General features: G+C 41.9%; 1 protein-coding gene and 1 non-coding gene across 2 annotated transcripts; one reads left to right on the forward strand and one right to left on the reverse strand.

Annotated features, from left to right (window-relative positions):
* Positions 1-217: 217 nt before the first annotated feature.
* kif26bb (kinesin family member 26Bb) lies at positions 218-26,588 on the reverse strand. Its single transcript, XM_031581813.2, has 15 exons — positions 26,005-26,588; positions 25,459-25,809; positions 24,530-24,900; positions 21,291-21,367; positions 18,933-19,116; positions 15,629-15,814; positions 11,446-11,539; positions 10,138-10,400; positions 9,444-9,609; positions 7,207-7,351; positions 6,845-7,004; positions 3,383-6,692; positions 2,954-3,123; positions 1,129-1,279; positions 218-849 (listed from the first exon to the last, which is right to left on the reverse strand). The coding sequence occupies exons 4-15, from the start codon at positions 21,365-21,367 to the stop codon at positions 650-652; spliced, it is 5,106 nt and encodes a 1,701-aa protein (XP_031437673.1). The 5' UTR covers positions 24,530-24,900; positions 25,459-25,809; positions 26,005-26,588; the 3' UTR covers positions 218-649.
* On the forward strand, positions 12,760-12,833 carry trnai-aau. The gene has a single exon. It is a non-coding gene; the product is annotated as a tRNA-Ile (tRNA).
* Positions 26,589-26,711: the final 123 nt, after the last annotated feature.

The raw sequence follows: 26,711 nt of genomic DNA on the forward strand, positions 1-26,711 counted from the left end.
GCAGTATGGGGCCGTACGTTGTTTCCTGTCACTAAGGTGCAACTCACGTGGGAGTCATCACAGTGCTTTGTTGTGAAATGTTATTGGATGTGAGCCTGAAGCCAAACTATTCACTGAAAATGGCTCTGAGTAAGGACAATGGTCATTTCTGTCTGATCAGATTTCCCCCTCTCCATCCCACCCCCCCCCCCCCCCCCCCCCCCCCCCCCCCCCCTGTGTTTCCTGTGGTTCATCAGTTCATCAGTTTACAGGAGAATCTCCTGTGGTGTAAGAGGAGACTACATAGTTGCAAACCCTGTGACCTGTTGTCTTTTGAAACCTTCTTCCCCTTCTTGGAACTCTTTTTTTAACAAGAAAAACTGCATCAAGTGGACGTTTTGCAGTCTGAGTCATGTGAAGAGAAATAGATTGTCCTTCAGGGATGAAAGAGTCATTTTATACAGATTCAGTTTGGCTCAAAGGTACTATGGCGTTAGACATCCAGTTTGACTGCATTAGCACCAAAAGTGAGAGCTAAATCTTTAAGGTTGGTAGTATCCAAGTGTCATTTCTGTTACTGATAAGTCAATATCCAAGTGTCATTTCTGTTACTGATAAGTCAAAATCCAAGTGATACCACATCTGGTAAAACAGGCGTATAGCACATGAGTCACAGGAATCCCTTTGGGTCTGGCGAAGGCCGACATCTCTTCGTTCTCTTTTGTCGTCGCTTTGGCGCAGCGTCAAAACATGTCACCATCATCATATGGGCCTTGCACAGGTTCAGTCGGCTTTCCAGTTTGCCGGTGACCAGCTCCAAGGCTTCAAGGTGTTCAAGGGAGTCCACCTCAAATGTCTGCCAAAGATCAACTGCAATACAAGAGGCAAAGGCAGACTTCATAACACAAATAAACATTATTGTGCAAATTAGAGCTTTAATCTAATCTAATTTAGTTGAGGTTAATTAATAAGATAGGCTGCTATTCTTTTCAAGAAGTCACAGTAGGAACAAGGTACCAAAATGACAGCCAGGGTAGTTTCACTAGGGTTAGGGTTAGATCAGGATTGGATGGTAGTGATTAACAATGAAGAGCATTAAAACAGGTTGAACACATGTATAGAAACACCAGTACTTATGTTAGCACTTACACTCGCGAGTCCATTTTTCCGGGTCTAGCATGAGGTACTGCTTTGCCTGCTCCAGTTCCCTCTTCAAATTGTTGTATTTCAACCGCAACTCTATTATCCGTTGTTGCCGGTGCTCTAGGAACTTCAGCTTAGCACTAAAGCAAGCCACACCCTAAAATAAATTACAGAGCTGATGTCCACCTTTCATTTCATATGAAACACAACGCTAATCAAATGCTTGACTGATCCATTCTAAATTATATTTTGAATTTCAAACAGATAACCTCTTTTTACTTCAGTAGCCCCCTGTCAGTCAGCTTATACAGTTATTCTGGTGTGACTGTCTGAATTTACGGTTAGCATAGTTATTATATGTGTATTATATGTTATATGTATATATGTTAGTATTATGTGTATAGGCTGTTATATGTATATTTAGTATTATATGTATAGGTTGTTATCTGTTTACCACACCGTATTGTATATTTATCTTGTATATTTAGTAAGGTTATTATATGTTTATTATGTGTAAATTATGTTCATAGTACTTGTACAGAGTGTACGTCATGGTTTGTTATGTTATATTATGTGATGTTATGTTATGGTAGGTTTTTGGGCGGCGCCTTGTCGTAAGAATTTCAGTGCCCAGTCTGACCCTGTGTCATTTTGTGCATCTGACAAATAAAAGACTTGTAACTTGTAACTTGTTATTTATAAGCAAGTGGAAAACCTTGTTTCCAAACACTCTTACAATAGAAACAAAACAGTCACCCGCCCAGAGGCATATGAAACAGGAATTGTGAAACCCATCATTTTGTGCTTGCATGTGCTTGCATATTTTCTCTTTGGCCCTAACAAACTACAGAGATGACCCTGCATTATCTGCCTGTGATAATTGACAGCTTACTATTAATGTGGAAGTTTCAAAATCCCAAATATTCCTTTAATGCATAGCACTGACCAAATACAACTGCTTCATCTCCTCAGCCAACATCAAAATGTACAGAGCTATTCAGTGATTTAAAAGATATTTTCATTTTTGCCTGAAGCTTCTGGCATAGAAGTGAGTCTACACTGTACTGTGTACACTTGAATAATCCATGACCTTGGAGAAATGTGGCCTGACACCATAGATATATATAAAGGCTAGATGTCTCGTTCAACGGAGTCGAACGTCCGCACATGGCGGCCATCTTGCCCCGGTCAGTTCGCTCACCCATAAACATTGTGTTGGTATTGGTATGGTACTTTTTAAATAACCATAACTTGCTCAATTTTCAACGGATTTTTTAAACGGGTTGGTTTCTTACAAACGTTATTAACGTGGTTATAATTCGGGATGCTTTTTGGATATTTTTAAGAAAAATAACATAATTATTCATAAGTATGCAGTGTCATACTACATCTCTGACGTTATAACAAACCAACCCGTTTAAAAATCGGTTGAAAATGAGCAAGTTATGGTTATTTAAAAAGTACATACCAATACCAACACAATGTTATGGTGAGCGAACTGACCGGGGCAAGATGGCCGCCATGTGCGGACGTTCGACTCCGTTGGCCGGCAACGCGGACGAGACATCTAGTCTTTATATATATCTATGCCTAACACTAGGTGCAGTATGATTAGGCTTCCTGCTCTACCAACCACCAGTTCCATCGCAAACTGTCATCCACTTGAGTTCATTTCAAGATTCTCAGAATTGGATGCAATTAAATGATAATGTGGCAAGCAGCAGTCCAGAGGAGTCAGAAACATATTTCCACTGCACCACGAGCTGCACTACTGCCCTTGACCGCCCCCATCATCCTGTGACAATACATTGAAAAGCTTCAGAGGACTCACTCGGTTGCTGGAGAGCCCCCTCCTCTGCAAACCATTCACATTGTCAATCTCATAGACTTTAATCTCATAGGAGTCAGCTGCACCCCTGTCCCCCCAGCGCACTCTGGGGCCACTAGATGATCTCCGCAAGGATAGAAGGTTTTCTTGTGACGGACGTCTCTGACTGGTCCCTGGCGAGATTCCAAGAAGGGATTGCAGATCAGATATTAGAAAGTCAGCAGTAATTCATAATTCACTGTCTCTAGATATATGTACCATACAGGTTTTGTAAAGTAAAGTAAAAAAAATAAAAAATAAACGGTTTAAAGATTTGTCAATGATCATTGTTAATTGGTAATAACAAAATAAATAAGACATTTCCACTGAAATTACATTTTGTCAGACAGAAATACCAGAAAAAATGCCAGTAAAATCCCAGCAATTGCAAACCTGCTGTGCTGTTGTTCCTTCTTTTCGAGCTCCTACCACTCCTGGCCAAGCTGTGAGTGCCGCTGTGGTCACTGATGGACTCTCTGATAGACATGCTGCTTCCCGTGGCCTCACTGTCTCTCATCAAGCTCTCATAACCGCTGCTTACAACACTGTTGCGGTTACACAGTAGAGAGGTCTTGCCCATGGCTGGAGGCAGCTCGCCACTCAGGATGCTTGTAGTATCACTGGCATGGCCGCTGCAGTGGCTGGGCATTCGTGGAGCTGTGACCCTACAGTAAGGAGAAGGCAAGGGGAGGTTCTCATCATCCTTGGCCGCTCCCTTCTCTTTGTATTCAGAACCACCCTGGTCGACACCAGAGATTGGATCTCCATTCCCTCGAAGAAGCTCAGTGATCCTGCCATTCATGATTTTCAGGGAGGACTTGGCAGAAAAGGTGGAGCCTTGGCTTCGGGACAATGATTGGGTTGCCAAAGGACAATGGCCAGAGGTTGTTCCATCTGGTGACAAACTTGAGCTCCTCACTGACTGCCTTAAAGACTGGGTGGTGAGGTTAATGGTCTTGGTACTGGTTGTTGAGCTCTTGCTTGGCTTTGAACTAGACATCATTAGTTTGCTAACTGCTGAAACTTTGGACAGATTACTTCTAGATGCCGAACTACTGTCATCTTGGTCATTTATAGGTAGGAACTTAGGGTATCTCCTGGCATTTGCTCTTGGCAAAGTAGAATCACTTTCAAAGCGCTCCAGAGTATCCGTGGATGTCATAAAATCGTCCTGTTCTGAAAAATAAAAGTTGGAAAATTCTGACCGTGATGTATTTCCAGTAGGAGCCCTATTGGTCAATTGCTCCAATTTTGCACTAAATAGTTTACTGCTTTCCTCGATAGGAGACCGTAGGTGTTTTCTTCTACAGGAATCGTCAGGAGCCGCATAAGGAAAAGATGGCTTCTGGTGCAATACTGGACTTCTAGGCAGGCTGGACTGACTGCTGGCTCTTCTATTCTGGTCTGAGTTGTCCCTCCTCCCAGATGATACGTTTTCTTTGGTTCTGGAAAAACGTCCCTGTTTGGCACGTGAATGCCTTCTCTCCAAAGTATCTCCAGGACTGCACGGAGTGGACATTGCTTCTCCCAGCACCTTGTAGTCCTTTCTTGTACTGGTTTGGTAGTCATCCTCAAGGCCATCCTCTTGATCCAGACTATGCCAAGCTCTCGGTAAGCTGGCTGTTCTGTGGTTTTTGGAATTCAGGCTCTCTGATCTGGTCAGGTCATACGCATCCAACAACCTCCTTCTTGAGGCTGGTGACATGATGACCTCACCTTTAAAGGAGTGGTGTTTGTTTAGCTGATTGGCTTTCTTGCCAGCTGCTTTCTTTTCTTGTCTGAACTCCGTGGGGGGATCTCTGGGCCCAGCCACCCTATAGGTTTTCTTATCAAGTTTAGCCTTGCTAGAGAACATACTGCTATCCTGGTCCTTGCATTTATTGCTTTCATTTTGAATGGGATTGTGACGGTCACTAGTCCTGCTGGGGAACACGTTAACATCTAGGTCTATAGATTTCTTGGTATCATTTTGAAGAGGGTTGTGATAGCTATTTGTCTTACAATCTGTTTTCCTGACTATTCCTTGATGAACACTTGATTTTGGTGTATGGTTGCTGGGGATACCATCTTTGTTACAGGCTTTCCAGGGACTGTCCATACTTTTGGCTGGTGAAGGCATTTCCTTGATGACTTCTAGCTTTTTCTTACAAACATCCTGAGAAGGTGTGTACCCACACTTCAATTTCTCTAGACTAGCTTTACCCCCTGAATTTCCTGAGGAACTACTGACATGTTTTGTCATCTCACAAACCAAACTGGATTGAGTTTCTGTCTGGTTTTCCATTTTTCTAGAGCAGGGTTGGTAAAAACCCTCAACACTAGCACTTGGATGTATACCATGAGTCTCAAGTTTGTTGGAAGAGTCCTGGTTAGATGTGAACTCACATCTTTCCTGTGATGTCGAAAGGAGCTGTCTCTCTGATGCCCCATCCTTGGCTAAGAAATCTGGAATACTTGCATCTTCACTGACACTGCTAATGATCCTGACAGGCTGTGAACCTGATGGTAAGGCCTGGAGAGGGCTCCCCTCGCTGAAACTGATGACGTTGGTTGACCTGCCTTTCTCAGCCATGCCACTGATGGTTACCTCCTCCACCACAGTGTAGACCAGCTCATCATGCCCATTCAGGTCAAAGGGCTGCTGGACAGTCACCGTTATGGTGGCCTTCATCTCTCGCTGACCCTCTGCAGACAGCTGAGGAACAACATCATTCAAGGTGACGGGTAGAGTGATGGGTGAGTCTGTGCTGGTAGACATGGAGGAGGAGGACAATGATGAGCCAGATGACGAGGACTTAGAGGAACTTTTACCAATAGGAGAGATCCTGAATTCGGGTTGCAGTGAGGATTCGTCTGAGGACTGTCCTTCACACTTTGTAATCTCAAGTGGTAGGGAGTCATTTATGGAAGGGGATTCTGCACAGTGGGGAGATTCAGCAGAGTACTGATCAGAATCTGAAGCACTAGTTTGGCTCCGGCTGTCAATGGGATTACCCAGATTATCTGTCAATTGTTTGTCACTGGGGGTCTCCTTGTAACTTGTGGGATCACTTTGAAAAGAATCTATGAGCTCAATGTCACTAGTTTTTGTCTCACATGCTGCCATGTAGCCATTTACTTCTGTGTTCACCTGTACGGAGGGGACATAATTAACCATTTCAGTCTCCACCCCTTTTTTGGCTTCCAGAAAAGGCTGTAATTTACTTAGGCCCTCTGTAGTTTGATCCTGGCTGATCAACTCACTTCCGTCAATGCATCCCAGTCGTTCCTGCAGCTCTGCAAATGTACTGCACTTGAAATATTCCATCTCTGCATTCTGGGTCTCCAACGTTTTCGGTTCTTTCTCCTCTTGCGACCGGTTCATAATCCGAAAGTCTTTCAGGAATGTCCTCTGGGGGCGCTGTTTCATAGAGGGCGAAGTATTCCCTACCTCAGTCTTGCTTTTAAGCAAAGATGGGATTATTGATATGGACTCTTGAGGCTTTTTGTTCATATCAGTGTTGCACCCATCAGAATCTACATGAATGACTGTATCACAGGACAGGTCACTGCCGGAGCGATCCTCCACATCCCGGAACAGCTTTGGTGCTGCCACATCTGGGTCCAGAGTGCCGGTGGAGTAGAATGCTCTCAGTTTGGTTTCATGAAGCAATTTCTTCTCTTTACGGACACTTCTCTCACTTGGTGAAGAGGACCTTGATTTCTGTTAGAAGGAGGAGGTTTACAGCAACATTCATTTTAATTATCTTCATTTTTTCCTGAAATCTGTATTCATTTTTGTCATACTGTAAACATTATTTATTAGATTTGTTGCATAAAATAGCTATAACATCATCATCACAGCCTGATCAATACCTTGGCTTTTCTTTGCATCTTATGGATACGAGAGATGATTTGCATGGTAGAGAGAGTGTCTGAAATCCTCTCTGACGATCCAGACACGTGAGCAACAACAGTTGTCTTACAATTGACATTCCCAAGAGACTCCTGCAGGAGCATGGTCAGCTTGCTATTCCTATAAGACAATTGAAAATATTGTATTATTTATGTAGTGTTGACAGTTATTTTTGTCATATTTTATTATTCAGTTTACTTTATTTCTGTAAAAAAAACATGAAACACTAATATAACTGTGAATGCATCTTCCACACACAGTAAAACAGTAACTAGTAAACTAAAGATTTAAATATTTAACTAAACAAGCAAACTGAGCATACCTGTTTGGGACTTGCTTGCCACCTCTGAGCAGGGTCAACATGACACTGCTGAGCTCAGAATAGGAAAGCTGGGCCATGTTCTTAGAGTGTTCCTCAACACAGCTCCCGAGATCTACGAGGATCAGCCTGCTTTGGCCTCCACACACTGAAACATGGAAAAGGGGAAGTGGGAACAAATCAGAGGGAGAAGAGAGAAAAAAGTGTTAATATATGACCCCCAGGTGAAAAACAAAATCACACATTAGTATGACAACATTTTGTTATTGCTCGGGGTCGCACATCAAAGCTTTGCTGATATATTTGGTTAAGTTAGACTTTTTGGTTGTGATTTTGTCATTAAGGTATCGAAGTTGCCAAAACAAATGTTATGTGAATGAAATTCAACTTCTGTTGAAGACATGTAGCATTATGGGAATGGCTCAAATTCTGATACTACAGAGAGCCCACGGTTACTGTTGAGCCCACGGTTACGGTTGAGCCCACGGTTACTGTTGAAAAATATTGAGGTCATTTTTTTTTTTTTTTTTAAGAGGCAAAGTAGCATCCTTATTTAGTCAGGATGTAACCCAGGGTAGTAACCCACATTCAGGGAATCAAATCGAATAAGCAATGGCAAAATTTGGGGGATTGCTTATTTGACAACAAAATATGCCCACAGCTGCAGAGAATGCCCTTTATTCAGCAAGTTCACATGATATGCAAGGAACAAGCAAAAAGGTTATGAAGATCAAAGTACACTGAATTATCAGGAACTGCAAGGTTCATCATAAAACTGTTTATTACAATAGGTTTTTTCAAATGTTGAAGGTCCTACACTGAATATTTCCAAACTGAGGGCCTCATTTACTAACAGGATGCGCCCGTTTCAGGCGTAAAATAGCGGGTAAAAACCTAAAACCGTATTTACAAAGGAGGCGCACTTTAGATTACCACTGCTGGGAGGGTATAAGGGAAAGTGGGTGTTCGTCGCAAAGAGATGGGAGGAGATGCGTAAAGTGCGCCTAATTATGTATTAGTAACGAAACAAGAGGTGTTTCAGCATGACATATCAGCTGCTAAATGAAAACTATTTGCCTGCGAGAAATTTGAAAAATACGAACATCAGAAATGTTTTTTTTTTTTTTTATGCTTATATTTGATATATCATTTAATATAGGCATATACAAAATTGTCCCACCAGCTAGCTGTTCGGCCACGCTTTACCCAGAATCGCCGCTCATTATATGGTTTACTTTAAACCGTATTTTCACCCATATTTCAAGCAAACCGAACATCTTTACGTCTGGAAATTTCAGTTGCCTCTGCCCTGTCCACGCTACAACTCCAGTTTTCAAATGTATCTGCCTAGGGCAGCATTTTTGAAAGCATAGTTTTCAGTGTTGGAATGCGCCGTTTTAAAATAAGGGGTGTCGTGTATTCCTACCAGACTATTTAACGGGATGCTATGGAGCAGTTAACCTGGCTATTAACTATCCTAGCTATCTCTAGCTTAGGGAACCATATTAACAGTTTGCAGTTGCCTGTGTGTGATTAACTCATGTTAATATGTGTGAATATGAACTTGTGAACATCAACTCGTTAATATGAAGCTGCACAGGCACCCTGAGGGGTAACCATAGCAACCCAGAAACTCAATGTTCGCTGAAAAGTTGAATTTCCCAAAATCAGCTCACCAATAAAAGACAGTCTTGAATTCAAAGTGATCACAACTTTTAATGTGGACGGAGGGGCTAAACGGAGAAATATTTATGAGTTTCTATATTTACCCGGGTTAGTTTGCTGTAACCTCCTGAACCAAAAGCTCTAATTTTAATTTTAGCTCATCATCCATGGTGGAACACGTAGGCTCTTTCTTCCCTATTTTAGCGGAGCGCTAAATAACACTAATGGGCGGTGTTAGGCGCAGATGATGCGACGATGTTCTTGTTTGATAAATAGGATGCAAAATACCGTGCTTTATTTGCGGTTTGGCAAAGGCGCAGATTAAGCTGCGGTCGCAATGTTAAATGAGGCCCTGAATATTTCTTTTGGGCAATCAAAGTACTCTGACAAAAGCAGCTTGTCAAGGACAGAAAATGATGCTTCAAACTTGCCAAATCTAGTATCAAAGGAATATGAAAATATCCCTTCATCAGTCGGATCTGTAAGAACCTTTAAGGCGTCTTCTTTCGAGACATGCCATAGAAACCATTGGGATTCTACCGCGTAAGATGCCAGTGGGGACAGGCAATACTCACTGACGTCTTTGGCGGGGCCCTGTGTGTGCTGCTGATGGACGTGCAGGGTGAAGAACATGTGAGAACTGACTCCAGGCCTGTTGCCGGTGCGACAGGAGAGGGCAGTGTCCAACAGGGAGGCAGCTTTCTCCACTGTGGGTGCACTGGCCATGCTGTGGTTCATAAGCTGCATAAATATGATAAAAATACAATAATATCATTGAATAGTGAGTAGTAGTGACAAAATAACAGATTACAATCCAATGAGATTCATCACATATTCAGTGAAGTATATAGCCCTGCGGTTAACTAGTACAACCACCACCAAGGTTGAGCTGCTATTTACCAGGAAATACATGCTGTCAACTATGCTCCAAGTTGCTCTGGATGAAAGCATTTGCAAAATAACTGAATGCAAATGTGCCCATTGCCTGCTGAGGGGGAAGCTTATGCTGATATAATGAATGCCTTACTCAGTACACAGTTCATTTGGGTAATGCCTAGCTACTCTTTGCTAAATTAAGGAATATGAATAAATCTTTCGGTGAGCCTTGAATGAGTTGTTATTTATTCACCAAACATGAATCATCTCTTTGTTTATAAGTTTAATATTTTAGCTGTAACCAAGCACATTGACATGGCCAAAAAGCAAGAGAAAATAACACATGAAGATAATGCATATCAGCAAAGACTTAAAAAAATGTTTTCACCATACCTGTATTCCACTGACAGGGTCCTCAAAAATGCTAATGTCTGGTTTCTGGCCATTGACAACATCACCAGTGTCTTCGGTTGATAGCAAGTCCCTGAGGATTTCATTTTTCCCACAGACCTCAATGGCAGATATGGACACAGAGATGTCTGCCCCAGTCTTCTCCTTTCTCTTGCTGACGAGCCTAAACAGCCAGGAGACGGCACAGGGAATAACCCCTAGGCTCAGGATGGAGTCGTCTTTTCCTGTCATCGTGTAAGACTTTCCTGCCAAGCACAAGAGCACAGAGAAAAAAAATAAATTTTCCATTTTCACTGGATTTGCAACTCATGCTCGGTTGCCTAAGCCCTTTGATGTTGCACTAACTGAATCAGACGGAGGTCTCCTCCTGTTTTGTTTTTGGTTCTGGCTGCCGGAAAAAATATTGTGAAATATTGATTTGTAAAACTATGTGAGGTTCACTACGTGAACTCTTAAGTCGCTCTCTCCTTTGGACATGCATGGAACCATTATGGATGAATACCCTCCCTTAGAGACGTATAAAGACAGGTCTCTGTTTTTAACCACAAACACGAGGCTCACAAACATTTCATACACCCCATCTCATCTAAATGCAGCAGCATTTCCTCTCTCATGAAAAGTGCTCCACTTTACCATTACTCATCCTCAAACCCCCTTTCTATTTAAATAGATTTATGTCTTTTGGCACAGGACCAAGACCTTATGCTGAGGGGCACCTAATTCAATCAGACTAATGGCCAATGATGTAATACAGGGAGAGGCGAAGGAGCTTCGAGGAGAAATTGCCATCATGCCTTCATTATTTTAGCAAAGCATCTATTAACAGCCTGTATGTTGCTTGGATTCCACAGTGACCTGTGGTGTCAGGGCCACTCCCGAGACCTGGTGTCCACGCGCATCCACTTATGCCGAGGCCATCAGGCCCTGGGACCGCTCAGTATCTGGGTCTCAGGTGCATTTGGGCTAAATAAACCACATACGAGCGGAACCCTTTCAAAACAACAGCCAATGCATAATTAATTGATCCGCTGTTTATTTATACGTCGGTCCGCGCTGAACGTTGAGTGCGGCTCGTAATGGAGGGGGGGCACTCAAACACATTTAAACACTCATGTCATGGAAAATGGGGACAGTTAGAGGAATCTCCTGTTTTGTATGAGACTGGTACACAGCTGCTTTCAGTGCAGATAAATAGGGTCTCCCTGTTTGGAGAAGGGTGGGGGAGAGAGTGAGGGTGAGAGAGAGAGAGAGAGAAAGAGAGAGAGTGGGAAAGAGCTGTCCCTCACTTACCCGTCCCTGCTCGCCCGAACCCGAGGATGCATCCATCTGCCCCGTTCATGACAGCCTGGAGAGCCCCCGACAGAGCACTCTCACACACCTCTCCCTGGAGAACACGTGGAAAGACGTCATACTTAACATGTAGCTCAACACATATGGATTTAACGGACAGATCAATGCTAAACTAGACGTACTGCACAGTGGTGCGTAATATGACCTCTGCATAGAGAGAATGAACAAGAATTAAGTGAAACTAGGAAATAAAAACAGTATTGAAAAATATATAAAAAGCACAGAATAATATATATTTATATGTGTAATTTAACTCTGTAAAGACACATCTGATATAAGCCAGAAATTTGCAATAGTTTATTGAATCTTTTGACAAAGTCATTTTTTATTTTAAAAACATCATGTATGTGTATGATTGTTTTTGTATCATATTTTATACAAAACAGGAACCTTTTTACAACCAAAGAAAAAAACGTTTATTTAATTTTTTGCTTGTCACAGCGCCCCCCAAGTGGTCAAATGATGGATCCTGAGACAAAAAGTTTTGTGTCATCAAAGAGTTTCTGAGATATGATCTTTCTGTCAGCATCGTGAATTGCAATACAAAGACAATGGAGGTATTTCCAGATAAATTACCTTAAATACTTGCTGTATCATATTTGATACATAGATTTTCAACAAGATTTTACTATAAAATAAAGTACCAAATATTAAGTGATTATTAGTTGCTTCAACACACTACATTTTTATATTCAAGTATTTGTAACAATGCAAATGTTATTCTTACTGTAACTGTTTCAAAATGACCAAAGATTTACCTGCCAAATACTTGAGTTACTACATAAAGGCAGCCCTTTTGGATATAGCATTCAAATGCCCACTACTACCCACAGTACGCCTACAGTGCATTGATAATCCATTAAAGGGCACTATACATATGTCAGATTGCAAACAACAGGGTTTCAGAAAAGTATTAATCATGATGACGTAGACATCTCAAAAACTCATGTAGCAAATATGATACAACAGGCATTATAGGGTTAAGTAAAACAAACATGCCATATGTATGGTAAACGGAACAGGATGCATTTACACTAATATTAATAAAACCGATACGTGGAGGCTAATACCAATATGGACTGCTAAGTGTAAAAAGAGGCCAAAAGTAGTCGCTGTCTTCGCTAAACCTATTAGCAAAACCATACATACAGCCTCTAGTCCCAAGAACTGCAAAAATTCTCTGACCTTAAGTAAATGGTTAAGCCATTATTTCACCATTCTGTGAAAACACAGTGAATAGTTATTCTAATGTATGGCCGGTTAGCTCAGTTGGTTAGAGCGTCGTGCTAATAACGCGAAGGTCGCGGGTTCGATACCCGTACTGGCCAGGAAACTTATTCTCCCTTGTACGTCGCTTTTGACAAAAGCGTCTGCTAAATGTAAATGTAAAGTAATGGGAATGTACGTACCTTTCCCATATATTTCAGACCTAACCAATCTTTTGAATCAATAAACCAAGGTTATTTACTGAAACAGCGCTAAATAGGAAAGATCCCTAGGATTCCAAACATTTAAGACACTATATTTTGTGATAGTGTCGGATATACACCAATAGGGTGTGCAGCAGTAACACAATATGACCACCTGTGCACAAGTAGGACAAGGGTATACATGATCATAAATAAAAAAATTGACACAAGCAGCAATCATCGGCCTCTAAGCAAACTGCCCCATGCTGCCCCAAAAGATTAAATGATTTTGTAATTTGTGACCGTCGTGGTGCGACCGCAGAGGAATAGCACACACTCCTGCCCCATATTAGCTATTTTTCTGTTCTTGCAAAAATCTAATTTACAAAAATCAAATTTATGATAATGTATACCTTGAGACTGTTTATTTTTGTCCTCTGCTAATTTAGAGGCACAGCAGTTCTCCTGAATATTTTGAAGCATATTAAAATCATTTATCTTTGATCCCTCACTCTGTCTCTGAGCTTTTTGGGACAAACCCACATTTTGATGCCAACCCAAGGCTCGGCCCGTCACATAATTTCTATACAGATTTAAATACAAAATAATTTTGAAGCTAGACCAAACCATGTCAGAGGAAAAGAAGAAAACATAGTGTAACAACAACAACATCTTATTGTTGATTTGTTTGAAATTGGGTATGCCATTATTAATGAGCCTACAAAAAAGATTGGCCATTCACACAAGTATGTATTGGCTGCTGAATTTTGATTGGTCATAAGTAACCATTTTGTTCAGCAAGCCAAATGGAACTTTAGGAGATGTGAGACAGGTATGAGCATACCAAATTTCCAGATTTGAGCTTAAGCAGTCCCTGAGATACTTAAATGTGTCGGAATTTGGTGTGCCTCCAAACAATGTAGCCAACTGTAAGCATACCAAATAAAAACTTTCTTTAGCTGCTGTTCAGATGCTGAAATGTACACATGCGTGTACATCTAACAAAAATGTGATAACGATGCAGCGTGTCAAATTTTGTGATACTGGATATTGACACAGATATTTGCTAGTAGTGCAGCGGTAGATTTTTGCATTGAACATTATTCACTAGGTGGCGCTACTCCACAAATGAAGAGGCCAAGTTGCCATAAAAAAGTTTGTACTTTTTGGCAAAACAGTTACTGACATTTGTCAACTTTAACTTGCTCTACCAGATGAGCAACAGGAAGGAACAGTGGAACAGCAGATTCTGGAACAGAGCATCAGAGTCCTTTGCAATCTGGGTCAAGATATGAGGCTCATTGGTTTCAAAAAGAAAAACTACACATGAAGATCTTATTCATTAATAATGTGGAAGAGTACCCGCTCCCTAGATATGAAGGGCTCATTCTAAGTTAACGAAAACCCAGCAATTCATAGGTACCGGTAATTATACACTAATGAAAACAAAATTATAAATACTATATTCCTTTTCTACTAATAGATGCCAGAAAAACTACACACTGTATCTTTAAGGACAATTCATTATTTTGCTGGTCTTTAGTCATCTCTGATCAATCTCTGATCATCACAGTTTGTGCTTCTGCATAGAATTCTTCACAGAATTCTTTATTCTTCAAAAGCATTCTCAGCCCATTAAGTGTTTTATCATATTGAAATGGTTAGCCCTTGAAACAGTTTTTTAAGAAAGCTACGAAGAACCTTTCTCTGCAAAGTATTTGTGTGCATGTCATGCAGTAAAACAAATATTACTTAAGGACAGTTTGTGGCATCAAGGTCAGAAGTTTCATTTCCAAAAGAAGCCAATGTATTGACATGTACGCATTCACCTTAAAGCACTTTTGATAAAAGCATGCACTGAATATGAATGTGAGTTGTTTGCAGTGTGCCTTCTAAATCAAATGCAGTGAGACATATTCCATACATAAACATTGACAGTGAAGTAAAAAGCTTTAGAATACACTCCATCAAGCCTGAGCACCAGGTCAGCATTTAAATGCACAAGTCCCATTCTGGCAATCACCTACTAACTGCCAGTCCACAATCTCTGGGTTAGATCTCCAGACAGATCTCTAATCTAAATTGCATTTTAAAGGTAGAGTATCCTTGGACAAGCCCTTGTCTTTCTAGCATTAAGCATTTCTGTAAATTAAGTTTCATGTTGTGGCAGAGGCTGGTAAACTTGTCAGTCATGTACCTTTCTCAGACAGCTATTTCTTAAAAGAGCAAAGCATACGCAGGAAGCAGGCAAAAGAGTGAAGAAATATATATATATAAATATATATATATATATATTTCTATCTAAATGGCACATTTTGTTTGTGCAATGGCAGATTTGACACTAATTATAGGTTGCCCTACTTCAAGTCAGTTGATTTATCCACTAATAAGATAAGCTAATAGGGATTGCAGAATAACTGTCACATTGATATATGAAATATTTTAGCACCAATAGATTTTCTCAATGGAATAACTCAATGGGCTGCAGGCATTTAAATGTGACAAATCATTTTTCAAAATCACAAATGGTAAAATCCATTAGGATATCTTGAGACATTGACACAAATGAAATTCCATTTCATGATTAGAGTTTGTATATCAACAGAAAGTGCATGATGGCAAACAAGGGGCTTGCATGGATGATGTATATGAATGCCATGGCTCATTCTGCATTAGTTCTGGTCATCAGACAGATATAACAAAACCTCCCTGACCTGCATTGACTCCGGAGTAAAGACGGCATCAAAGGTGAAGGACCTCTGAGTGACCTTGGAGGCTGCCGTCTGCTGCTGAGGATTATGGGTAATTGGGTCCAGTATTGTGACCTGTTTTCTGCGTCCGTCTACTTTGAGGCAGGAGTCCACCACTGGGCTTACTCTTAGCATGACCTTCACATGTCCCTTGGGAATCAAACAGAATAATGAGAATTAGGAGAACATATGTACACAGTACAAGATCTGTATATGCCATTGAAAATGTACCTTGACTAATTTGTGATCAAAATAAGATCAACTGCTCTGAGAAACTCTTAAAAAACATTAAAAACTCTAGTTTGTTCAAACTATGTTTCACTGTTGTAAGTATTTGAGGGTGAAATGGCCATATATTGCATATATCTTTTTTTTCCAAGCACACAGTGTTTGTTCCAGATACACAAAGTCAAATATCTAAATAAACAGTCTCAACAAGTTCTTCAACAACAGTATGATATGGATCGGTCTGGCATCTGTCAAAGTAAACTTTTAAGAGTTCTATTAAAGTAGTGCTCATATTAAAATCTTAAATCACTTAATCTGTGGGATTTTGATGATTCCATTCCACACAGACTAAGACTAAGACCTTTAAATCTCATGCTGGTCACTGTGCACTCAATCTGTTTTTACCGGAACCAAATTTAGATGATCAAAGTATATTTTTATTTTATTTATTTAAAAAAAACAAAAACAAATGCGGAACATGAAAACACAAAATGAAATCCTTGACTCAGTACATTTAATAATTTTGAATTTCGTCGCTGTTATATATGATGCACTTAAATACTATGTATGTCATATGGCTTAGTGGTATGGGGATTTATTGTACGCAGTTAAATGTGGATTGCAATCATCAGTCATGGAAATATTGGGGGGAAAAAGCTAATCCCAGCTATGCTAAACGCTACAGTGATGTGACAGGCAGCACTTTCACACTGGGGAGATTACAAGAAACACGTATGAGCCAATGGCATATCTTTACAGAGAAAAGCCCCTCTGATAGTTTATGCTCGAGGGAAGATGAAATCAGACATAAGAAGCTGATGTGACACTTTGATGCTTTCATTTCCCATACTTACAGTCATCACTGGAATCAAAGCCTGCCTGTAGTTAAATGTAGCTTGTTTCAGTCAAACCGTGCAGCATTTACGTCACATTCAAAAACATCAAAAGTATTGTGACCTGGGCCATTGAAATTTGTCATCAAAATGTCTTCATTAATGCTTTATTGTTTGTTTGTATTAAGAACAGCATGTACTTCTTTCTGTATATGATTATTTATGCACTCAATAATTGAATTGTTAGTGTAATGTTTTCATCCTCATTCCCAACAGAAGAATCCTTTCAGCTTCTACTTGGAACCCTCTTATGAAGGTTCATTTTAGCTGTTGACCCTCTTTTTCATGGTTCTTTGTTGACCAACATGCTCGGTGTAAAACAAACAGCCTTTCATGAGACCCCAAATGGTCTATTTTGGTTATAATGGTCATTGTCATTGGAGTAACCATAAATGGAGTACTATGCAAGCTAATGAATGTATATCCAAATGGCACAATGTTTATTCATAAAAGTGCAAGAGATGCCTTGCTCAATTTGTGAAAACAGGTGGAATAAGCAGGAATACACAGAGGAGGGTGTAATGATGAACTGGTATCTCGCTATTTTCTCATGACAATGCAGACTTGTACTAAACACAAAGACAAACAAGAAAAACAACACATCATACCAGACTGAGGTGCCTGTGCAGTGGGCTGCTAACTCAACATGGGAAAATGTTGCTAAATAATTAAATTACTATCATTAAATTATTAATTGTTATGGCTGGAATTGGCAAACGCCAGACTATTTCTGAAGAGCATGATCTTAACTGCCAGAATACATTTTTACTGTGAAACGATGAAAACAAAACTTAAAACAATAATAGCCACAATTGACATTTTCACAATTTCTAACCTCCAATTTGAACAACTGCATCACTGCACAGAAGGTTACCATCAGCAATGGCTGCTGGTGTAGGTGTAAACACATTAACTGTGCATAAAACCTCTGAGAATCCCATCCAACACTCAGACCTAACACTGATACATCAATACGTTGAGTTTACAGAATCGATATTCAGAGGTCTTAAGGACAACTGATCTTCATGGACGTGAACCTTACCCAATATTCACATTGCTCGTGTGCAGCATACAATAGGGTGGGGTCAAAATGATCAAAATGAGGTCATCAAGGTCAGGAAAAGATTACAGTTCAATGACATCAGCCTAGTGTGAGTCCCTGTGAGAAGAGCCCAAACAATCACTGCTTAGAGACAGAACCTTATTTTCTATGAAGAATGACCCATAAAATGTTTCAACAATGTTTACATCACAGAAGAGAGACAGCAAACGCACAGCACATGTACACCGCAAAGAGACCAGACACACATACAGAACATACAGTGTGTTAAACACTCTCCGCCAGTAGCTTGGAGAAAGCATGAGGTAATGCCACTCTTCCGCTCCAAGGGGAGATTGATAGCAACCCATTAGCCTACATAGGTGGGATTCTGCTTGCATGCTAATCACTTCAGCGGCACATCACCAAAGTCAGAGGTGACGGGTTCTCAGAAGCTCCCGAGCACTTGCTCCAACAATCACTGTTATCACATAACCCAGCGCCTGTCTGTCAAATGATATTGTATGCCAGCTGAATTATTTAAGAATCCATTTGCGCCGAGACACTACTCGCGGCTGAGTGCATCCACTGACCATCCCCCCCATCAGGTGCGACCGAGAAAGCTGTTAGGTGAAACCCAAGATGATCCCTGTTAATGTGTGCGCTTTAGAGAACGGAGGGAATGTCTCAATTAAAGCGAATGGATTTTCCTCCCCCCCCCGCCTCTCAAGAGAACAGGCATGGAAGGCATCGAGACTTTAATGACATATTACTGGGCTGGTTTAAGTTAGAGAGCGCCTACTGTACTTAAATGAAAATCTCTTGCCAAATTGAATGGAAGTGGTGTGGTCATGGCATGGCATGTTGAAAGTGAAAGCGAGGAAACCTCAAAGTAGAACTGCCGGCCAATCAATTTTGGACTCAAACCCTGCTAATGTAAAAGTTACAAGCAGTGGGACGCTGCCTGTCATCTCTTTATGAGTTACTTCAGTGCCCTAAATGACCTCAGGTTTCAATTTAGCATTTCTACAAGTCAGCCCCACCAACTCTGGCTCTTAACCTGTGGTGGCCCACCAGGGGGGGGGCTTGGGGTGATCTGTCTGCCTACCTTGCCAGTGCCTGGTGTCTGTTTCCCTGGGGTGGAGGCCTGGAACAGATGGCGTGGGACCAGGGGAGGGGACCGCAGGAGGAGGCCGCAGAAGTTGGTGATGCGAGACGGGGCGTCACCACCGGCGGGAAGGGCGGAGCTTGGCTTCTTCCTCCTGGAGGAGAGGTTGAGCTTCTGCACCGCCCTGGGAATGAGGAAGAGTGTGAATGAGGCAGAGTGAAAGAGATGAGCCAGTCAGGCATCCCAAGGCTGCATACATGCAGTGATGCATAAGCAACGCTTGGATTAAGGCTTAAGCACTCCACACATGGTCAGGCGTCAGCTGAGATGGATTATATGTTGAAAAAATTCAACAGCATGCGTTATGGTTGAATCACTGACTGAGAGTCATCATATCACCCCCATGTTGTTTTCAAAAACACCAGTTCTCTGTAGCAGTAAGACAAGCATTAGCTCGCTATTTACATCCACTACGACACCATAGGTTCCATGATCGTACTAAAAGCACTTTCACAAAACATATTACAAGAGAATTGATCTCCGCAGAGCAGAAAAGAATAGCATTTTGGTTTATTGGCAGGGAGACCACTCACTCAGGTTCTCACTGATTGATCTTTAGAGCTGAAACTGTGGACATTGCACTGATGAGGTAGGAAGAAGTGCTTTTAATGCAATTTGGCCATCCACAATGACTGAATGATCGGGTAATGGTGGAGCTAGCTACAAGACCGCATTGACTTCACAGAGGTTTGCATAGATAGGATCCTTAACCCTCTGAAGTCCACGCTCCCTGTGCAGGGATATGGTGGTTTTTATGGGGAATTGCTTTTAAAGCTCAGCCAGTTTTTGTCGGAGAGACATAGAAATTACACCCCCAGAAACCTTGAACCCTTTTCTTTTCAAATTTACACAGTTTGAAACAAATATATAAATAAGCACTTTGTAAGGAGAATAGGACTAGTCTCTTGCACTTTTCAGTCTCTGAGTGAGGTTTCAGCTCCTAACGACCCGCCCATTAGCAAATGACAGCTATTCATATGATAAGGGTATGGTAATTCAGTGATCTCTATTGGGCCATGGTGTGTCAAGAAATCCTGTGGGGGGTACGGGCCACAAAGACATTCCAGGGCCATTAGGTAAGGGCCATTGTTCTTGTCTGAGGTGTCCCAGGTGTGTTTACACCTAACTCATCAATATGCATTTGTAGGGACACTAGTTTTGAAAAGGTACAGGTCACTCTAAAATTATAAATATATAGTAGTGAAACCACACACACTTTCTAAATGCTAAACTCACCTTTGTAAAACTAACACTTATGTTTACAAAGTTCAGAGTTCAAAAGCCTTGCTCCAAAATCTTTACAATGTATTTTTTGTACAAAGTCTGAGCACCTCTGAAAGTATGTTTTTGGAAGGGTTTGTTTAGATTTGATTTAAATTCAATCTTTTTTTACTACATTCCTTTCATTCCCATGTTATTATTGCTGAGGTATTCTAGAATATAATCATACATGCCACTTTTGCCTCAATGTTTTTAGTTAGGTGAAATAAACTAAAATATCAAGGCATGGCAGATTACCTAAGAGAGTGAAAAACAGGCTCGGACTCAGTAGTGCAGTGGACTATGAGATCCTTTTTCAAGTTCAAAAACATGGAATATCTTGATTCAAAAACTAAGATCAACAGTCACATTCTTGCACTGTGTCTGTCTCTAGAAGCTGATTAAAGCCTTTGTGTTCAGTCAGCGACATGGCAGTCTTTCCCAAGTGTCAAGAAATCTTTTGTCTGCTCTTGTCTTCCATTATGACAGGAAAGTCAACGGCAGAGCATGAAAGCCTCTCTCATTTTCACATGTCACTTAGGAGACTTGCACCTCCTGTCTGGAAGCCTCATGGGGTGTGAACACAGCTGATTAAGGATGCTACCAGGGCTAATTCAGTGCCTGGAAAATTGCACATTTTGCTGCTCAACAGATGATGGCAAACCATACGGGTTACATTTGCATTTTCAACTTTTAATGACTTATTCCCAAAGTTAGCAGGTCCCAGTATTTCATAGCTTTCTCCTTCTGCCTAGGTTACAAATAAATATAGAAAGGATGTCCTATATTTGTCCTTGTCATACATAAGCTACATCTGCTGCATTTCTCCAGCAAAAACTGACTATTTATCAGGCTTCTCACAGCCATCAGAAAGGGCAAGACAAAAACACATGCATCTCTTTGGGCTGTGTAGATATTGGATTGTTTTTGTTTTTTTCCTAGCTAACCTAGCATCCTAGGGGACTACTCTAATGGAGAAGGTGGGTGCGTGAAACTGCTATGAAGCACCCCACCCCCCTTGGGCGTGCCGTTATTTACCTGACAAAGAAGGATACAGCAGTAGAGGTGGCTGTGGGGGTTGGGGCTCCAGGGGTGGCAACTGTGGACTGGGACATCTGTTGAACAGGAACAAAGAAACCCAGACTCCTGGAGATTAGCCATTTAGGTATGCTAATGCTAACATCAATGGTTCAATTCCTTGAGAGTGCAAGCAGTGCTAATATTTATTGCCTTCACTGATGCTCTGAAAAGAGGAGCTTTATGACATGAACAGTGATTAAAATTAACCCTGAGGGAAACAAATAACCATTTGTCATTCAGTCAAATTCCTCTGCGGATTCACAGAAATCATGTTGACACCATTATAATTCCAACCATACGGATTATTGACGTGTTTTGCTTAGACTTGACAAACTTTATGTCTTAATGGAAACATTAAAATGTCATATATTTGTATTAAATTCATTCATTCAATTTTCAAATGTTTTGTTAATTTTAATTATGATTCAACTATGATGGTTCATGGTACCACATTTCAAAATGTTACCACTTCATAAACTAGACGAAACTGAATCATGATTTGATGGCAGCAGCTATGACACTGATGATACCGAGTTCTACCGAGAGCCAGAAGCACGTCAGGGTCTGAATACCATTAACGACAGAAGGTTTGTAGGACAGTAGGCTCATCAGCTAAAATGATGCCATGAAGTCTCCTTAGTTAGGAGGTGACTCAGATGCTGAAATGAAGTCACAGCCTTGTGTTGAACTCAGAGCGGCTCTGCACACATACACAACCACACATTCAGTCTCACACACTCACACACACACACACACACACACACACACACACACACACACACACACACACATACAAATACACCCTATGGCAACAGAGGTTCCTTCTGGGCGCAACACAAACCAAGCTCTTGTCGTGGCGTTTCGCTACTCTGCTTCAGGAGCCGACTCTGAAACGAGGGTCACCGTTCGCTGTTCTCTGTCACTTCACCCACTCGGATAGCGACATGAGGTCCCCCCCCACCCTCGTCCCCCCCCCCCCTGAGTAAACACAGAGCGCCGGAGCCTCATTCCCTTCATAGCCCACTCCACATCAGTGCTATGTCTCATCAATGTTTCATCTAGGAACACGGAGTGCACTGTCCCTGCTTTAGCCATAAAAATAAGAAGCAAAAAAAAAAAAAAACATAAAAATAACATAAGAGCAAAAAAAAAAAAAAAAACACTGAACCCATGCAGTGATGCCAATTAGTGCTGCAGAGAAGGCCTGGGGCCACAGCGCCATCTGGAACGAGAGGGGAGGACCGTATGAGTCCCTTCTACTGGACTGGGTTCCCTTTGCCCAGCTCTTTGGGTTGATTTCAGGGTTTATGGATGTGTGTGTGTGTGTGTGTGTGTGTGTGTGTGTCTGTCTGTGAGTGTGTATTATGTACTATCAGTCTGCCACAGCCATTTGTGACCTCTTTCTCAATCTACTACACAGAATAGTGGTTTATCAGCTCTGCTGGCCTGGGTTCAGTGTTTGTGTTTGGCCGTATTGGTGTGTGTGTGTGTGTGTGTGTGTGTGTCCATGAATGTGTGTTTGTGATGTGATGCCCAATCTGTCTCCCATAGCCATTTGTGACCTCTTTTTTCCTGTCACCCCTCATCCCTTACTATACAATGTCAACTCATCAAGAAAGTCATACAATCCCTAAATGTCCTCTCTCTCTCCCTCTCCCTCTCTCTCTCTCTCTCTCTCTCTCTCTCTCTCCTCTCTCTCTCTCTCTCTCTCTCTCTCCCTCTCTCCCTCTCTCTCTCTCTCTCTCTCTCTCTCTCTCCCTCTCTCTCTCTCTCTCTCTCCCTCTCTCTCTCTCCCTCTCTCTCTCTCTCTCTCCCTCCCTCTCTCCCAGTCCTTTTTTGCACCGTCCTTCTCTCACCAAATCACTTCCCCTCCGCTCATTACTCTATCTCTCCCACTGTCTTTCCCCTGCCCTCTAATATGCCTCTCTTGTTTTCCAGCCCAGCAAGAGCTCGTCCACCTGGCAGCTTGGAGACATCAGACTGATGGCACTCTGCCGTCCCCAACACAGATTTCATCAGAGCCCTAATAAACCCAATACCCATGCATAAGGTCTCAGTGGCCGTGCGGCGTTAGCCGCTTGTACAAACAAATGGAGCTCGGGTAAAGGCTCCTGTCTTGTGTCATCTGCTCGGACCAGCGTCATGTGTGTCGCCGCAGGACAGTGATCACTTCACTGAGCACATACCACTCGCAGAGACACACAAGCCTACTGGTCCAACCCAAAAGAGCTCGTATGAACCATCTCTGGTTTCGTTTTGATTTACTGCTCCCCTCTCCAGCGAGGGAATGAATATTTCCCCACTCATTAAATATTACCAGAATATTGATTGCGCTTTTCGTTTCTTCCTTTTATCTGTTTCTCTTTTTTTAAAGAAGCTTTTTTATGAGAGACATAAATCTCACTGTACTTTTCTCCATTAGTCCCGTCTGGGTTATGTTTCCCTGTCAGACTTCCTCTGCCCTGATCGGTGAGTGTGAATCAGTGGTCTGACAGACACATATGCGCAGCGGCACGTGCTGGGGTGTATTTCAAAACACCCGTAAAATGATCCCTCAAGTAGCATGACGTGATGCGTGGCACAGGGGTCAGTCTCCCCTCACATTTGACCAGAGATAATGGCTTTCCCCTGTGGCAAAGGCACTACAATTCTGTCTTCCACTGTCATTGCACAGAGGGTCTGTTCTAAAAATCAGCAGTCTCTGTCATGTTCAAAAAAACACTTTTGCTCTGTTCATCTGAATGGGCTGAACAGACCTTGACGCAATACTCCAGGTTTCTATGGTGATGTATAACTGTTAATGATGCAGTAGGAATCAAGTCATCATAAGAAAAAAAAAACAGTTGGAAAAATGTGTAAACCACGAGCTGGAATAGCATTGCAGTGCAGAGCAAATCACGTTATTGTCAGGCATAACTTATTCGCATTAAGTGTAACAAGCAGTCAATTAACACAAGAGGCATTAGTCATTTCTTGTGAAAAACTTCACCTATCATGTTTTTATCTATTTATCTACTGGTATTTGTAACTTCTGGCAAACTTAACTGTATATGACGGTGAACTGTATATGCTCTAAGAGTAGAGTAGCGTGATGAATATGGGTCAATGATTTCAACCTTTGTCAGTGACAGTAATTAAGGCTTCCATTTAAGGCCACTTTATCTAATAAAAACTGACGGCTTTTCAGCTTGCGGTACCTGGTGGCGATGCAGAGAGGCTCCATTGCTTCGGAGAGCTGACCCAGACCACTGAGCCTCCAGACAAGGCTGCCCCTCCGTACTCGCGTCCTTCCCCTGACCGCTGGACTTCAGCGCGGGCTTGGCAGGGCTGGAGTGTGGACTGGAGGTCCTGGGAAGGGTGTTAGGGCCTGGGGCTCGTTTCGGGGGCGTGGGGAGGAGAGGAAGGGAGAAGAATCACGGGCCCAGATGGCCTGCTCCTGGGTGAGTATTGTGTGCAAAGCCTTCTGCTTCAGCTGCCTCAGGTTGGTGGCACAGACGTCACAGTGGCCATCACTCTCATACCAGGCCTCAATGGCACAGTGAGGCGCCACATTGGCCCCTTCAGGGTCCTACATTCCAGACATAAAAGTGATATTAGTTTTTTGTTATTTTAAAAATAGTTATTTTCTTTTTGTATTTATATGTTTTAATGACATGGATAATCTTAACGCAGAAAGATTCAGAGTCAGATGCAGTGAAGCAACAGAAACCATTTAGGGCATAGAGTTTTTATAGTTCATGGTTAAGTAACAACATTTTTTTCTCGATGCTATTTGTAAGCTACTGGCATTTATTCTTCCCAGTAACGAGGGCTAGTCGGGGCGAATGACTCCTGTCCTAGCTGCAGGAGCTACAGATCGATCGAAACTCATTTTCAGAGTAAAAAAAAAGAGGGGAAAGGAACCACACGCGTCCAGATAACTGTAATAGATCTCTGAGACAAGACATATGGACTCATGAGGCTTCTCTGAAGTGGCCGAGTGTTAGGAATTATAAAAACGTCTATCTTTTCTTTTTCGATTGAGTGCCATCAAATAGCTTATTATCGTATGCAAATGCATAGCAGTAGATAAGATACTAAAATACTTGGTTTAGAATGATGAATGAGTAGACTTGGCTCAGCCTACCTTGTTATGGATGAGTAGTTTTAGAGCCTGTCTCCTCAATACATGTAAACGTGAGACACAGGTGTCGCACAAAACATGATCATAATCCAGACACTTTTTGCTTCTTGACTCGGGAGACTTTGTGCTGTAACCAGTGGAAACGGTGACAGAGCAAGCCGGCTCGGTGATCCCAAGAGGGTATGATGCCACCAGAGAGCCCAACGAGGAGAAACCAGATCGCAGGGATGAAGCGCCGTGCGTGTCACTTGTGGAACCAGCACCTTCAGGGGAGGGACGCTCAGTGTAAGCAGTCTCCGGGGATGCTTGGCACCGTTTCCCGCGAGACAGTCCGCCTGGCTGGTCATCTGTTAGCTGTGAAAAGTAATCATACCCCCTATTTTATATTCAGCCCGAGAATTTAAATGCGCCATGCTATAATCACTCTTTACGCACAAATCAGATACCCTATGAATCGTCATGCAGTAGCCTAATGGACCAAAATATGACTGACTTCATCTGAACTAGTAGATAAAAATCAATGAAATATTAATATTTAATCATACGAACCACATATCTTCGGCCGCGGGTAATCTGAGACGGTCCGTTCTTATCCTCAAAAGGAGAGGTCATCGCAACACAAATATGTAAGGCACCAATTAAATTATATAGTCTCTACAGAAAACACAAATCCATTCTGTTTCCCTCTTTAGACGAGTAAATGAAGGTTTGGCATCCTCACACATCAAATCTAATAACGGCGTTCCATGGTGGAAACTTAAATTCACATCCTGATATAAACGTTACATCCATCTTTGTATAGTCCGTCATAATATTGAACTCTTCGTCGTGGCGAGCGTGCGTAATTCAGGACGTGCGTGTGGAGACCGCACGCGCAAATCCAGAACTAGTGTCCGTAGCTTTGGATCTGTCTAACCACCACAAAACGTGAGCCAATAATTCTCTCCGTAGCCTACTGGATCTTCAAATTCTGGTGTTCTATATGGAGTCGTCCAAAGTTGGGGGAAAAACTCGCTGTGTGAACGGTCTTGAAACGGAGCTCAGTATTGTAGATGGTTCACGCCTCTCAGCACTCTTCTGAGAAATAACATCTCAAACGTAGTCATAACCCATGTAGGCTGTTGCAGGGCTCGGCAGCATGGTCTATTCTTCTCTTATGATTCACGAGTTATTGAACATCTAAGTTCAGTTGATGAAGGGCGCCACCTAACGATTGATTAAATATCTGTGGTCACAGACTCAGTAGCTCATTTCAA

The sequence above is a fragment of the Clupea harengus genome, chromosome 15, assembly GCF_900700415.2.
Source record: "Clupea harengus chromosome 15, Ch_v2.0.2, whole genome shotgun sequence".
NCBI classification, from domain to species: domain Eukaryota; kingdom Metazoa; phylum Chordata; class Actinopteri; order Clupeiformes; family Clupeidae; genus Clupea; species Clupea harengus.